Here is a 15,321-nt window from a genome sequence, read left to right as displayed (position 1 = left end):
CGGGGTGGTGGCTGTGGAATCTCGTGTCTGGGAGAAAGTTTAGCCCACCCGACTTGAGTATGGTACAACGCAGGTGCAAGCACCAGAGCACACTCTTCTGCAAAGTTCTGCGGACTGCTCCTTGGGCACGGTGTGCGGAAAGCTGGGGAGGGTGACCTCCTCCCCTCTTGGAGCAGCCAAAATGAAAAGCGGGAGCCAGTCTGACTCAGCTAACAGAATGTCATATGTAGAGGTCAGATGTTCCCAAAAAAATCCCTTTTATTACACGTTGGATATCACCTTCTATTAAAAGAACTATATCATATAGTCTGTCAGGGGGAGCCACCCTACTGTCAGCAGTTTCCATTGTGATAAAAGTATCAGTTGCTGTCGCCTTCAGATATGGACGCAGTGCTTGCGCACTATTGTAATCTCCGCTGCGCTGTCGAGCAGCGTTAATGCCCATGTCAGGATCCGAAGCTGTGTTCTCACTATCCGTGGCATACCTTAAGGTTAACGCAGCAACTTTCTTTTTCTGAAAATGAGGGTGTTAACGTGGCAAGTCTTCCTGCTTGCCTTTACCATCAGACGGGCGGGGCTGCTTACGTCCTTAAGGGACACCCCGACCCCTGATGTGTTGTTCTCCTCCACCAGCTTGCACGCGATGTTTCCTGTGAAGAACTAGGAGAACGTTGCTCAGGAACCTGAAATCTATCAGGAGACCTAATTCTTGCGTGGTCGCACAAAGTGCGCTCAGTAGACGCTGGTATTCGCGACGCCGGACGCAACCCCTGTTTCTACTGCTGCTTCCCCTGATTTTTATTCTTCCAATTCTGTTTTGGAAAATTTGGATGGTTATCTTTAGTAGACTTTGCTATCTGAGTCTGCGGTTGAGTTGCCGTTTTAGCAAAAGGCTTAACACCCAAACTATTGCGGCCAATGGTCTTATAAGCCTCCGCAATAATTTATGGTAACACTCGGGGTTTGTCGGCATCTTGGACAAGGCGCAAAGCATTCCACACCTGAAAGTTAACCGCATCTCCCTTTATATTACAAAAGATGAGATCAGCAACTATGTCAAACACTTCAACGAGCCTCATTCTCAATTCGACAGCCACCTCCGCACTGTTCTCATCCGGAACATGCTTGATTACAGAGGGCAAGACATTCATAGACGGCGTGCAGAAACACTTCCCATATTCTGCTGCAAATACTTTACCCCAAATCTCACAATCTCTTACCTCCTCTGGCAATAAGTCTTTCTGCAAACTAATTGTGAGAATCCTGAGTTTTTCCACAGGAGTGGTATTAGGAAACACTGCTTCCAGTTGGTCAAATTTCTCAGCAAGCCAATAAGGCATACCGTACTTAGTTTGAGGGTGCTTGCCCATTACCGAATTAACCAAATTAACCATGACTGGACTAATCTACATTCCGGCCAGTCCAACTTGTTCCGCTGCAAGAAACACATTGAACTAAAGCCCTATGTACCCCAACAAAAGAGGTATAAAGTTGACACAAGTCGTCAATCGGGGCATTGAGATAACATGGATATGGTGTGAACCCGGCTAAGTCTGGCCAAGTGGCCCCAGGAATTGACAAGGGACCTAACCGAACCGGAGTTACGGTGTGGGGGAGGGTGCCTTACAACCAAACACGATGCTGCCATGCTGAAATTGGAATCTCTTGTGTCCTATATGGAGTATCGTTCACAGGAATCGCAGTGTGAGTGTATGTGTGAAACGTATCCTCATCCGCATTTATTGCAGGAAACGTGACCCAAGAGAAGAAAAGCTAAAAGGGGAACGCCGAATCAGCACTCACCACAAAGATAACAGACATACCATTGTCTGCTACTCCAAACTGCATCAGATGACGCCGGAGCGCTTCCCAACTATGCTGAGCTATGTCAATATCACCCATGAGGACATAGAAAATAAAAACAATTTATATAAATTGCAGTTCAACAAAGGCTTGTAATTCAAAATGTGAACCTTTTCATAAATCTCATGCTTGAATTGACCTATAACACATTCTTATAGGTAGGTTAATCCGTCACACCTGTTAACCGGAAAAGGTGTTGAGGGTATTGTGGACAGATACGAGCACTAATCAAGACTTTGGGTGCCATGTTGCGGGAATTCTGCTCATGCACAGAACTATGCGCAGGAAACCAGGACCTCAGTGTATTGCGGTGTACCAAAAATACACCTCAGTACCCAGAACCCTTATCCGACTTGCAACAGTGTCTCATTCATTCTCTGTACTACAGCGAAGCTACCAATGAACAAGCGACTTTGGGACCTCTCAGGAATAGTGGGAATCAAGAACTCTCTTTTGTTTTTATTCTCATAAATGTCCACAACGTATAGTTTAAAATGTTTATTTCAACTACGTGCTCTAAGATGCAGTATCTTTATTAACATAAGTAAAAAGATGCATAAAATCAAGACAATTCCATAAAAAACCAGGTCTATAGCGCCTTGGGTACCACCCTCCCCTTGCTAGGAGCTAGGTATTATAATAATAGAAGATCTCTAGGTTAAAACCGGGAACCCCATACCTCCAAAGTCAGGTGAAGTGAATCACATCCCAGATCAGCACAGCTCTTTGTCGATTGAAAGGTTTTTCCCAAGTGCTAGACTCATGCATGCAGTGCAATATTAAAAGCACCTGAGTTTCAGAAATGAGCAGCTGTGATTGTGTTGTGTCTAGAGCGTGGGCCGATCAACCTGCATCAACAGCATACATTGTTATTTTAACCTTGAACACTTTGTGCAGACTTGAGGTCGCAGTGTGAGTTTAGAGATATGAAAAACAGACCATTCTCATGTGAAGGAAAAGCAAGCAGTTTGTCTTTATAAAAACAGAGATGTAGTGTCATATGCAAAAGCAGCAAAATTGCGTTTTCGCAACTAGCTCACTTATGCTAATATAGCAATGTGTGCAGGCAGAATCGTATTCATCCCTGCACTTTTACAGGTAGCATGAACAGGAACACTAGGATGTTTTTCTTTGCAACTCTTCATCGCCAAATAAAAACCAACAGTGTTTCTTTTCTTTTATTCCACATTGTGCTAGTCTCCCAGTGGATTTCCTGTTATATCATGTTTTTTTTATGTGTACCGAAGTGAACAATCACTGGGAACAGACACTTTTATTATTCTACAAATCTTTGGTTTTCTTCATTTCTTATAGTCGAGTCTTCATTCATCTGGTATTTGAATAACTAACATAATTATATATTTATTCCTATAATTCCTTCATGTCACAATAACTGCACTGTTCTGCTCCTGTCTATGTCCTCAGATGAGTCGATATTAATGTTAATGTTCTTAAGTTCTTTTTGAATTCACTGCATCTATGGCATTATTTCTAAGTGAGTTAAATGAAGGTGTGTGTTCGCTGAGGCTATGTAGGATCAGAAATTGACAAAAGCTTGTCACACTTTTAGTGCAATTGTAAGTTTTACCCCAGGTGTGTTCGCAATTGACAAAATCACTTCTGACATTCATTGCAATGCTCATTTTTACTCTCTGTGTGTTAGTTGATGTATCCATAGGTTTAATAACTGACAGAAGATATTCACACATTCACTGCACCTGAAAGGATTTTTCTCTGTGTGCATTAACTGATTAATCCTTAATGCGAAAGATTTCCTAAAGGTACTTCTATACTCACTACAGTTGTACGGTATTTACAGAGTGTGTGTAAGGTGATGTCTATATAGGCTTGATAATGGACTACATTTGTTCACACATTCATTGCACTTGAAGGCTTTTTTACTGCGTGTGTTCGTTGATGCCTGCTTAGGAGTGATAATGGACTTCAGCTTTTCAAACATTCATGGCATTTAAAAGATTTGTTTCCCCTATGTGAGCTCGCTGATGATTTCTTAATAATGAAGAGTAAGTAAAACTACTGCCACATTCACTGCAATGGTAGGGTTTTTCCCCAGTGTGTATTCGCTGATGTCTCCGGAGGCTTGTTAACTGACTGAAGCTCTTTACACATTCACCGCACTGGTATGGTTTTTCCCCTGTGTGTATTTGCTGATGTCTCCGGAGGCTTGTTAACTGACTGAAGCTCTTTACACATTCACTGCACTGGTATGGTTTTTCGCCTGTGTGTATTCTCTGATGTGCGTGGAGCTGTGAAATTTGACTGTAGCTCTTTACACATTCACTGCACTGGTATGGTGTTTCCCCTGTGTGTATTCTCTGATGTGTGTGGAGCTGTGAAATTTGACTGAAGCTCTTTACACATTCCTTGCAATGGTATGGTTTTTCCCCTGTGTGGGTTTGCTGATGTGTTTGGAGTTCTTGTAACCGGCAAAAGCTCTTTACACATTCCTTGCAATGGTATGGTTTTTCCCCTGTGTGTATTTTCTGATGTCTGTGGAGGTTTGAAATGTGACTGAAACTCTTCACACATTCACTGCAATGGTATGGTTTTTCCCCTGTGTGTGTTCGCTGATGTGATTGGAGGTGTGATAACCGACTGAAGCTCTGCACACATTCCTTGCAATGGTATTGTTTTTCCCCTGTATGTATTCTGTGATGTCTTTGGAGGTCTGATAACTGACTGAAGCTCTTCACACATTCAGTGCAATGATATGATTTTTCCCCTGTGTGTGTTCGCTGATGTGTTTGGAGGTTTGTTAACCGACTGAAGCTCTTCACACATTCAGTGCAATGATATGGTTTTTCCCCTGTGTGTGTTCGCTGATGTGTTTGGAGATGTGATAACCGACTGAAGCGCTTCACACATTCACTGCATTGGTATGGTTTTTCCCCTGTGTGGGTTCGCAGATGTGTTTGGAGTTCTTGTAACCGGCAGAAGCTCTTTACACATTCCTTGCAATGGTATGGTTTTTCCCCTGTGTGGGTTCGCTGATGTGTTTGGAGTTCTTGTAACCAGCAGAAGCTCTTTACACATTCCTTGCAATTGTATGGTTTTTCACCTGTGTGTATTTTCTGATGTCTGTGGAGGTTTGAAATGTGACTGAAACTTTTCACACATTCACTGCAATGGTATGGTTTTTCCCCTGTGTGTGTTCGATGATGTCTTTGGAGGAGTGATAACCGACTGAAGCTCTTCACACATTCCTTGCAATGGTATTGTTTTTCCCCTGTGTGTATTCTCTGATGTGTGTGGAGGTTTGATAACAGACTGAAGCTCTTCACACATTCATTGCAATGGTATGGTTTTTTCCCCGTGTGTGTTCGTTGATGTCTTCGGAGGTCTGTTAACCGACTGAAGCTCTTCACACATTCAGTGCAATGGTATGGTATTTCCCCTGTGTGTGTTCGCTGATGTGTTTGGAGATGTGATAACCGACTGAAGCTCTTCACACATTCAGTGCAATGGTATGGTTTTTCCCCCGTTTGTATTCGCTGATGCTCTTTTATGGTTTCTAACTGGCTAAAGTTCTTGACATATTCAGTGCAATTGCCAGATTTTTCTCCTGACCGTGTTTCCTGAAGAGTCAGCATAGTTAATAAACCACTTGCGTTATGTTCACATTCCCTGTATGTGTGTGATATTTTGGACGCTTGATTTCCGATTTAACAAAAAAATACAAGATTCACTAAATACCTGCCACATTCATAATGTCAGTAAGGCTTCCTTGAGGGTGATTGAATCTTTAGATTGGATAATGGCTTCGCCTGCTTGCAGGTAAAGCTTAATCTTCCTTCCAGTAGGTGCAAATTGGGACAATACTCTGTACTTCAGAGAGCAGAACTCCGCTTTCTTTTAGCCTTCAGTTGTTAGGCACCACTTTGTTGTGCTTTTCCCTGGTTCCTGTGGTTTAGCTTGAAAGAGTTAACAATACACCTAGAGCACTGAATGCTGGTCTGTTGCCAGTATAGATAGCGAAGCACTGCTCTAGCCATATCATGATGGTGAAGCGACTCATAATGTGTACAGCTACTCCAAAGAGTGTCCGGGGCAAAGCTCAGGTCAGAAAAGAAAGTAAATCTGGTTGTTTCAAACATGGACAAAAAGCCAAGTTTTCAACCTTTTTTTAAACATTGTCATGTTGCTAACAGCTCAAAGCTGAAGAAGGTTTTTGCTCCAAGCTATGGATCCCAAATAGAAACGAGACCTTCCTCCAACTCTCATACCGGCCTCATGATCAAAGCTGGTGTTAGACGCTTGTTTATACAGCAGGTGGTTTGTCAGTTTTGTTGCCTTAATTTTGTAGAGGTCATTTCTTCGTCTTGGGGTGTCGAGGTGCAGATCTCAGACTCGGAAACTCACTAAATTGCCTTTGACTGCTTCTTCCTGGATCTGTCCTCTGCCTCTGATTGCACTGATGTTTTTGGAGCTCCTTATTTTTGATATTTTTTGCTGGTTTGATGTGTTATCTTCATTATTCATAAGCAATCCGTGCATTTAAGGCTTATTTTCTGTTGGATGTAAAGAAATGTAATATTACTAAATGCAAATGTAATACAATGTGAATACACAATATTTAACCAGCTGGATAAGACATCTCTTCTCTACCATATTTGAAATTTAGTAAGGAACATTTTACCATTCATGGATATTTCATTAAAACTGTGGTTGAACATGTCGCATCTTATTTACTTCTGAAAAGGCAGTGATTTACCATTGTTCAGAGTAAATTACTAAGGAAAGGGCAGCCACAGAGCACTCATGTGCTACAGGTACAGTTTTGGGTAGATACACATGGATAAGATTTCATTTAAACAGAAAAGATTGTGGAAAAAGAGAGGAATCAGGAAGAGCTGCCATTAATTCAGTTTCAGGAAGTATCTACCAAATGTAGCTCTTCAGGAAGTGTATAACAAAGGTAACTCTTCAGGATGTGTATAACAAAGGTAACTCTTTATGAACTGTATAACAAAGGTAACCCTTCAGGAAGTATATATGACAAAGGTAACTCCGGGCATCTTTTTTCCACAATGCTTTCCTGTTCACACTGGATCAGCTCAAATGCCAACTGCCGCCTTTACCTTGCTTGTTACTAAAGACAGGGGTCCCTGTTTACACAGGGTGGTCACTCCTTGACCACAAGGGAGATGTCTTCAGTCTTCTAGTCGGTATAGAATATTGAAGGTCCAAGAGTTTCATTTCAGTGTTTCGTTCCAGGATAATCTAAAGTCCTGGGGACACAGCTCCTATCTTTATACTAAGAAAATGGGCTGGATTACCCACTAGGTCCCTCCTATGGGTGGACCTGGGAAGGCGGTGGTTACACCCCTTTCCCTTTGTCCAGTATCGTGTCAGAGCAGGGCTGGAGTGCCCCAGCAACTGGTTTGAACCGGGCTATGCATGGATCATCTTGTGTGCCCCAGGCAGTGTCTGAAAAAGCATTGTTCAATTCAACCCACCCTGCCCCAATACACTACAGCCTGTCTGGGGAGGTGCTGGTACCACCCTCGACAGAAAACCCATTGTCCAGGCATCCCTTGCTGGAGTTTCGTCCAGCAGCAGGAGTTCAGACTCGTGTCTGTGGCAGCAGCATCCATTTTGTGATGCTGAAGCTCTGTTTAACTTTAACCGGGTAAAGCAGTTACATACATGTCTTTTCCCTCTAGAAGGGTGGAATGCTACCCCCGCTGACAGAATTGGTGGGGGGGGGGGGGTAGTATTCCAAAGTGTTTGACACCTTACACCACATGTTTTGATAAAGCCACACCAAAGTTAGCATTTAACCATGAGGATTATAATGCATTTAAGAGTATATGCACTGTGGAGAAGTGTGGCTCAACGGTTAGAGGCGGCAGACCCGGAGGCTGAGGTCGGCCCGGGACCAGGGTTCAATTCCCGACGCGGCCGGGTGCAGGACAAATGTCAGCGGGCCCGATAAATCTCGCCTCGTGCCACTCTAACCATGGGGTCCCACACTGCAACTCTGGGCAATAGCTTGCTTAATCTCCACTCCGGCCCCATCACCGCCGGGGATGCCTGGCTTCACCTTGGGGATGCCCAGTAAAGTAAATGTAAATGTAAATGTATAGGCATTTATATAGCGCACTACTTACCCGGAGGGTCCCAAGGCGCTTCGACCGCTGCGAAACCCTTCCTGGCTTCCCTGAGAGATGTAAAAACAGAAAGGGAGGTCTCCTTTTCTCTGTATTAGGGGACGAGGAGAATACGTAGGAAGAACAAGGAAAGTCCCTGAATCAATTGGCGTATTAGCACCCGAATATAGTCATCATATACCTCAAAATGCCAGATGTCAATTTAAAATATGTACCATAAATTTGAAAAACAAGAACCTCAGATAGTGTGTTTAGTTATAAAAACAGTGTATAGTTTATTACAATTTCACAATAAGTTAAAAAACATTTTGTACAATAGTAGTGCCCATGGGCTACCATGGTATTAAAAACAATAATAAAACATCACAGTTTGATTTAAAACAATAAATGCCAGGTTTCACAGTTTTGTTGGTGTTGTCGACGCAGCGTTTCGGTGAGTCTGTGATACCACCTTCTTCAGGACAAACAATTCTGTGGGTGATTGTAGTAGATTCCTCTTTTATTCAATTCGGAGGAATATTTTCATGCGTAATATATTATGTAGAGCTGCTGGTGTCTTACATTCCAGTAAGCATTACCTTCTTCTTTTTCGAGCTCTATATTGTAGAGGATACCGGAGGGGCGCCACCGTATTGTGTCTTGATCCAACTATAGTTAAAGTTTCCTTTAATAGCATGGACGTTTCTTGCGTGATCGTCCATGCTATCGGATGTGGAAAGGACCGAGAGGGGAGCAAGGAGGCCGATTACAAAACATAAGGTTGAATTTAGGAACAACCGTGATCGACACTACTCCACGCTGCGGGCACAATTGAAGGCATCCAGTGGCGTGCTCTTTATATCCCAAAAGAAGGAGACTAAAGGAAACTTTAACTATAAAGGGACCATCTCACAACGAAAGCCAGGACGGGTTCCCCAGTGGTACAGTGCTGGGACGCTCCAGGGTAACCACGTGCTTTACAAATCCAACATTCATTCATTCATTCATATGGTATGGCTATATCATAGAACAGCTATAAGGACATGGTTCTGAAAGCTGCAGAGGGCTAGGGCACCCTCTCACATAAAACCAAGCACTCTGCCTTGAGGATTGTCTAGGCCTACCATGGGAGTGACTTAGAGGTGCATATGTGTCTATATATAAAGGTAAATATACTATATCTAAGTAAGGGGTGATTACACCACCTTACTCAAGCTGAGTGATCAGCCTGTGGTGTCAGTTTGGATGGCCAGACAGGGGTGCCATAATACATGCTTCAGCCCCTGGTAGACCTTGGATGCACCTATGCCCTGGGTAACTATGGTACACTACACAGGGGCTCACAGAGGTGACCCAATACCCAATCTGGTATGTACCTAAAGTACATGGAGTCCATTTAATAGGGAGAGCAGATAGCCTGGAGCCCCGAATAGCAGGATCCCAGGCCAACTAAGTCGAAAACCAGCAAAACACAAGGCAAAAAGTTGGGGTAACCATATAGTCAGATATCCACCTTCCTACATCCAGTGTCTTCACAGTGTTGGAAATTATCAATTGTATTAACAGCACAATATTAACTCACCACTGCTGTGGCTTGCAGTCATAAGGCCATTATGAACGGACTAAGCTGTGTGCCAGAATGCCTGTGAATAGTTTAGCAAGAATGTTTGGGAGGGAGATTGGTCTCATGTTGAGCAGGCCCAGGGGGATTTGCCAGGGCCTGTGAATAACTGTTATTACTGTTTCTCTCTTGGTGTCAGTGGGTTTGTTTGTGTCCTCAGTTCTTTCAACAATGTTTGAAAACAAAACTAGTCAGATGATAGCTGCCAGGTGTACATGTTTTGCATGCGTAGAATCACACACTAGTAACTGTAGTGCATGCATGACTCACCTTGTCAGTTTGTGAGCAAGTGAGCATTCACAGACCCCAATCTGACTTTTTCTGACACTGGAAACAGTAGAAGAGTTTCACTTTAACTTCAACAAAATGCTGGAGTAACTCTCTTTCCAGGGTAGGAAGAAAAATGGATCACCCTCTAAACGTGGTGCCGAGTAGTTCTATTCGGTTCATAGTACCATGTATCTGGGGAAAACTGGGGAAATGGTACAATGCACTGGGATAATGGCATGTGATGACAATGTGACATGACATTCCCACTAAACCTGCTTTTACACCTTTTTTGAGCTGTCTGTGTTCAGTTTTCCAAGGCCCAGGGTTTAGTTTCAAGTCAAGAGATAGTGCAGGATTAGACTAATTATAATGTCATAGATACCAACAAATGCCTTTAACACGTATGCCTTTACCATGCAATGCCTTAAACATGTATGCCTTTACCCAGTGCTTAATTTGTAAAATATGAAGTGCAGGTGCTCAAATGTTGTTTTGAGGCCACACCTACTTTTTCCGACTCCACCCATTTCCTCCACTGGCTCCACCCACTCAATTAGCTCCACCCACATTCTCAACTGGCACTGCTAAAAGTCAGATGTAATAACCGAGTCTTTAGGTAGGTCTGACCTGCTGACCCTGGGACTCTGGAACTTAGATACTTGGTAATGTTTTACCTTCCACACATCCTGTTTCAGGACTTCGCTAGTTTGTTCTGCATCAGGCAGGCACCGTGGCGCGAAAAGTGTTAAACAATCTGACCGTTCAAATTGTGAAAACAAAAATAACTTCAAGAAAAAAAAAACATATCCCTGCAGGTATGGAGCCCAGAGTATGCAATTCCAGAAAAAAATCTATACTGCCCAGGTGCAGATTTCCACAACACTGTAAAATCGTGCTGTAACATTTGCACAACAACTAACACCAAAAACATATGGGCTGCCTTGGAGTATGGTGCACATGCAGTGACCACGGAATAGCCTCTTCTCCAGACTCTCAGTCTGCCCACCTGATTTAGAGGTGGATGGACCATCAGGTGACGGCTGATGGAGTAAACCTTATGCTCTCAGCTAATACCATCGGAGGCAAGCCATTCGCCCGCCCTGTGTAAAGTGGGCGGTCGGATGGATGTTATTTACTGTCAGTCACCGCCATCTTGCCCAGCTGAACCTGTAAAATCAGTTCATTTTGAGACTGAGACAGCTCGGCCACCTATGTCACTGGCGTAACTTCTCGCTTTCACATCTTTGCCTGTCACACTAAATAGTTCTAAAAGCATTTGATATAATCGCCGACTTTACATGGAATGTGCATAATGAAAATGAAAGGAAAAGAAAACAGAAATAAAGACAACGCGGTATATGTTTTGTACTTTCTAAAAATTAGAAGAGACATCTTAAATGTTATACGTAGATTATTTTGCATGTCAATGAAACCAATGGCTTTTACTGAAATTGTAAGTAGAAAATATTGCTGTAGATTATTAGTGGGTGACCCAGCCATTTGTTGTTGACTTGAGTCATGTGAGACACCAGAAAGTGAAACAAAACCAAACTGAATTTCGTGGGGAACGAACGGGCCGGTCCGAGAAGAAGTTAAGAGTCAAGACAAAGTGCTGTGATTGTGAAACTAATTCCTGCGTGGCCGCCGCTGGTTCTGCTGTCCAGCTATATGCATGGGGATGCCACAAACACTGCAAGGAAAGTATTTGTCAATTTCATAACCTATCTTCCTTGAGATTTTCCCAGTCAGTAAATGAATATTCTTTTGTGTAGCGCTTTGACATTTCTAAGTGCAGTACATAGTACGTGCCACTATTTCACAGTGTAAGAATCCTTAATTGCCCTACTGCGCCATGTGGAAAAGCAAAGGAAGCATTTCCAGGGATCTAACGTGGGATTAAAAGATCATGAGCAATGTCATCAGCGAGCGCCTAAATCACCATGCTAAGGGTTTGACTGACTCATTCCACTATAGGCGCTAGCACGAATAAATACTTACAGGACGATACATACAATCCAGAAGTGAGACATGATAGCCAGGGCTTTAAGTGGGGAAAAAAACTGTAGGGTCTCTCGAAGGGGACCTAGCACACTTAAAACCCGATGATTGCACCATAATAGCCTATAAGCACGCCTGAAAGTTTCCAGGCACTTTGGAAATCTCCTTCTCAAGTTACAGTGAGTCACGGGACCCTGACAAAAACTCTTCAAGAGAAAACGAATGCGAGACCCGAATCTCAAGGAGAAATGGAGGCTTCGTCGAAAAGAAGTTTAAGAAGGAATTGCAGAAAGAGGACAATAAAGCAGCTGCCTGTGAGTACACGCCAGGCAGGGCCTTCCTTGGCTTTCTGTCTACATCTACAACAGTCATACATATACTTTATACAGTAGTATTAAGTGAGTCTTCTTAACCCCGGCAGGTGGCAGGTCAGTACTCCGGCCGGTGCCCCCGCCCCACCCTATTGAAAAATCACATGATTGTGAGGATGATTGGGATTGATTTTTTAGCTAGGGTAGTTGTTAGGAACTTACTTAGGGCCTGGACGGACAGGTGCTACTTCTGCTGCTTAATTGGCAACCAGACACTCTCCACAGTAAGGCTGATCGATACCCGGCTCAACCACGCCACAACTGTTGGTCCGGGCCTCGGGCGGCAGGGGTCAGGGAGGCGACTTCAATGCTATCACTGATTGCAGGTCGTGGTGAGTGAGCTGTCTGTTGCGCACTGCGGTGGTTATTCTGGGGCGGGGCAAACTGGCAATGTGTAAAAAAACTGCGCACGTTGCTGCACAGCCCCTACCCCATCCACCAAAATCCAGCCCAAAAAACGCCGGAAGTAGTGTCCTCATCCGGCCTGCGGCCCGCCCCAGCAGCAACAAGTAAGTGGCGAAAGCGGCTCCGCAGCACGCAGTGTGATGCAGCGCTGCCATCAATCAAGATTCAATTTCAAGTTCAACACACTTTAAATATATATATATATATATACAGTCAATCTGAGAATCAGACTACAGTGTGAGTGTGACTCTGGACTGTGACTGACTCACTCACTCCTCGGAAAGGCGATTGCGATCAATGCAAAAAATTCACGCTGTGGCACGAGAGTCTGTAACTTTAAATTATTGAAAAATGTGACGTGCGCGCAGTGCAGCAGATGCAGAGTGTAGACCCGGCCCTGTCATATAAGTTCCGGTGCTAAGCACCGGAAAGCACCGGCACAAATTAAGCCCTGCCTTTACCACGTTACACCTTTACCATGCATATGCCTTGACCATGCATAATGAAGGATTTACAAAAATGGCCCTGCCAGTAAAGGGTGGGTGCCCTTGAGCCCATCCTGGGCACCCACATGATCAATATTGAGGGCCCCCAAAGTCCCCATGATGCCAGCGGGAGCCAGTATTGTTCCTACCCGTAGAGAGCAGCTTAAAATCATGTGTTTCTCTACCCGATTTATAAGCTGTGTATTGTGGGGAGTGTAAGTTATATTTATCCCAGGTAACTATAACTGCTCAGTTTCTACGGTTTTGAGTATGTAAAATCTGAACCTCTCTGTAACCTTTGTTTTTTTCGGTGTATTTCTAAGGTTTTTGATGCTATTTCCTACCTATAACGTCTCCGTAAACTATGTTTGTTTTTCAGTGAAAATATCTCTCTCTTTCTCTCTCTCTCTCTCTCTCTCTATATATATATATATATATATATATTACCTACTGGCGGTCGCCAGTAGGTAGTTATAGTTAGGACCTAGTTTCCAGAGGAAATCCTCAACATTCTATTTGGATTAACTTTGGCCCCGGTGGATGAATCTTTGCAAATTTCTCAAAGAAGATGGCTCGGTCCGCTGCGGTCCTTCCCTGAAAGTTTGGGGTGGGATTCGTCAAGTGGGGGCTGAGATAAAAGGGGGGTCCCAAAACGTGTTTTCTCCATGTTATTTTCCATAGGACGTTTAGACACGGCTACAGCTCGAACGGGTGAATGGATTTATAAGAAATTTGGCAAAATGGTAGAGTCCGGCTCGTAGATTACGCTTTTTTTGGAATGGTGTAAATCCGTTCAGTAGTTGCTGAGAAAATTAAAGTTAAAGTCAATTATATATCTGTACGCGCGCACGGGTGCACGCACTCAGACGGCTGCGCGTGAGCGGAATTTTTTTTGTTGCTGCGTGACGTCTGTTAACGTTCGATTCGAAGGAAATCAGGAAGTGTTGACCGACATTTTGTCACTGCGAGTAAATATATTGTTTATTTCAAAGCGTTGGAACATGGAAAGGGGAGAAGGTAGAGATTGTCTTGCCGCGTAGGTTTTCTCAGGGTGTGCAGTAAGGCCCTTAAACGCGAAAATATATATTTGTTATCTAAAAAAAAGTTGCGGGGTGCGCGCACTCGGTCACGCACACCTATTTACAAGAGTGTGAAAATGGAGATAAATCAGAAGTTTGAGTGCTTTGATATAAAGTGGCTCTGAAAAGAGCCCTTGTGTTGAGTTTTTTCTGCATTTATAAGTATGTACCGATGCAGAGTCTGATGTTGCAGAGGAAGATTCTGTTTCCCTCATCCGTGTGTCTCTCCTATAGACGTCTTGCATGTGGTATCGCAAGTTGTTGTGGTAAATAGAACCCATGCTATAATCTCTGAGGAACGCAGAAACAGATTTATTTACATGTCTCCTTGCTTTCTCAATTTGTGCACAATGTTGATTGGACCAATTCCATTTCTGTCTTTGGCATATATTGGAATATACCAAGGCAGTTCGAGGAAAAAGTGTCATCAATTGTCGAAAGATGTCTTTTAGAAGCATTTCCAGACCTACCCCAGTCAATGTGCCTAGATCGTTCCCACCACAGTGCACAATTATAAGGTCTGGTTCTGGGAGATGCATAAAAGTTTTCACCAATGGTATTAATTGGTGACATCTCAATCCTCTTTGCCCAATCCACGTTATCTGCACATTTGGTAAATCAAGGTTGGAAATTCGTCTGCTTCCTGCATATTTTCCACTCCAGTTAATATAGCTGTGTCCTAAAAGCCAAACCTTCATTTTCAAGGCAGATGCACTCGTACTCCGATGGGTTCTGGAAGTGGAATGGCAGTTAGAAGCTGAAAGTTAGGATAAAAAAAGGGTTAAGGCTTGGTGTGGTTCAAAAACAAAAAATGATTGGTTGATTCTAATACGTGAAGATTGAAGACTACATTGCATGTTAATGTTATGTAAAACTAAAAGTACTATTGGGTGTGAAAAAAATGACATGTAACAGAGCTGTGGATAGGCAGGTGTTTCTGGAGGGAAAACAGTGTTGTTAGTTTGCTGTAGAACGTTGAGATATGAACTTTTGACCTGTGCCTTCAGCCAGGTGCAGAATGAGGTGTTACCATGGAAACAGCCAGAGATGGCAGTGGGTGATGGGTGACTTTTATGTGACATTAAAAATATTGTGAGGGAGAACCAATTGAAATGTAAA

The 15,321-nt window shown here is 43.3% G+C and overlaps 1 protein-coding gene across 1 annotated transcript; it reads right to left on the bottom strand.

The window, feature by feature from the left end:
* Positions 1-2,977: 2,977 nt before the first annotated feature.
* On the bottom strand, positions 2,978-5,692 carry LOC147737881 (uncharacterized). The gene has a single exon (XM_086947946.1). The coding sequence runs from the start codon at positions 5,472-5,474 to the stop codon at positions 3,816-3,818; it is 1,659 nt and encodes a 552-aa protein (XP_086804072.1). The 5' UTR covers positions 5,475-5,692; the 3' UTR covers positions 2,978-3,815.
* Positions 5,693-15,321: the final 9,629 nt, after the last annotated feature.

This window comes from Lissotriton vulgaris, chromosome 1_1 (assembly GCF_964263255.1).
Source record: "Lissotriton vulgaris chromosome 1_1, aLisVul1.2, whole genome shotgun sequence".
Taxonomy (NCBI): domain Eukaryota; kingdom Metazoa; phylum Chordata; class Amphibia; order Caudata; family Salamandridae; genus Lissotriton; species Lissotriton vulgaris.
This window is presented reverse-complemented; position numbering and strand designations above follow the sequence as displayed.

Excerpts from the sequence above, each read along its gene's own strand:
- LOC147737881 (XM_086947946.1), bottom strand. The coding sequence starts at position 5,474 with ATGCTGACTCTTCAGGAAACACGGTCAGGAGAAAAATCTGGCAATTGC.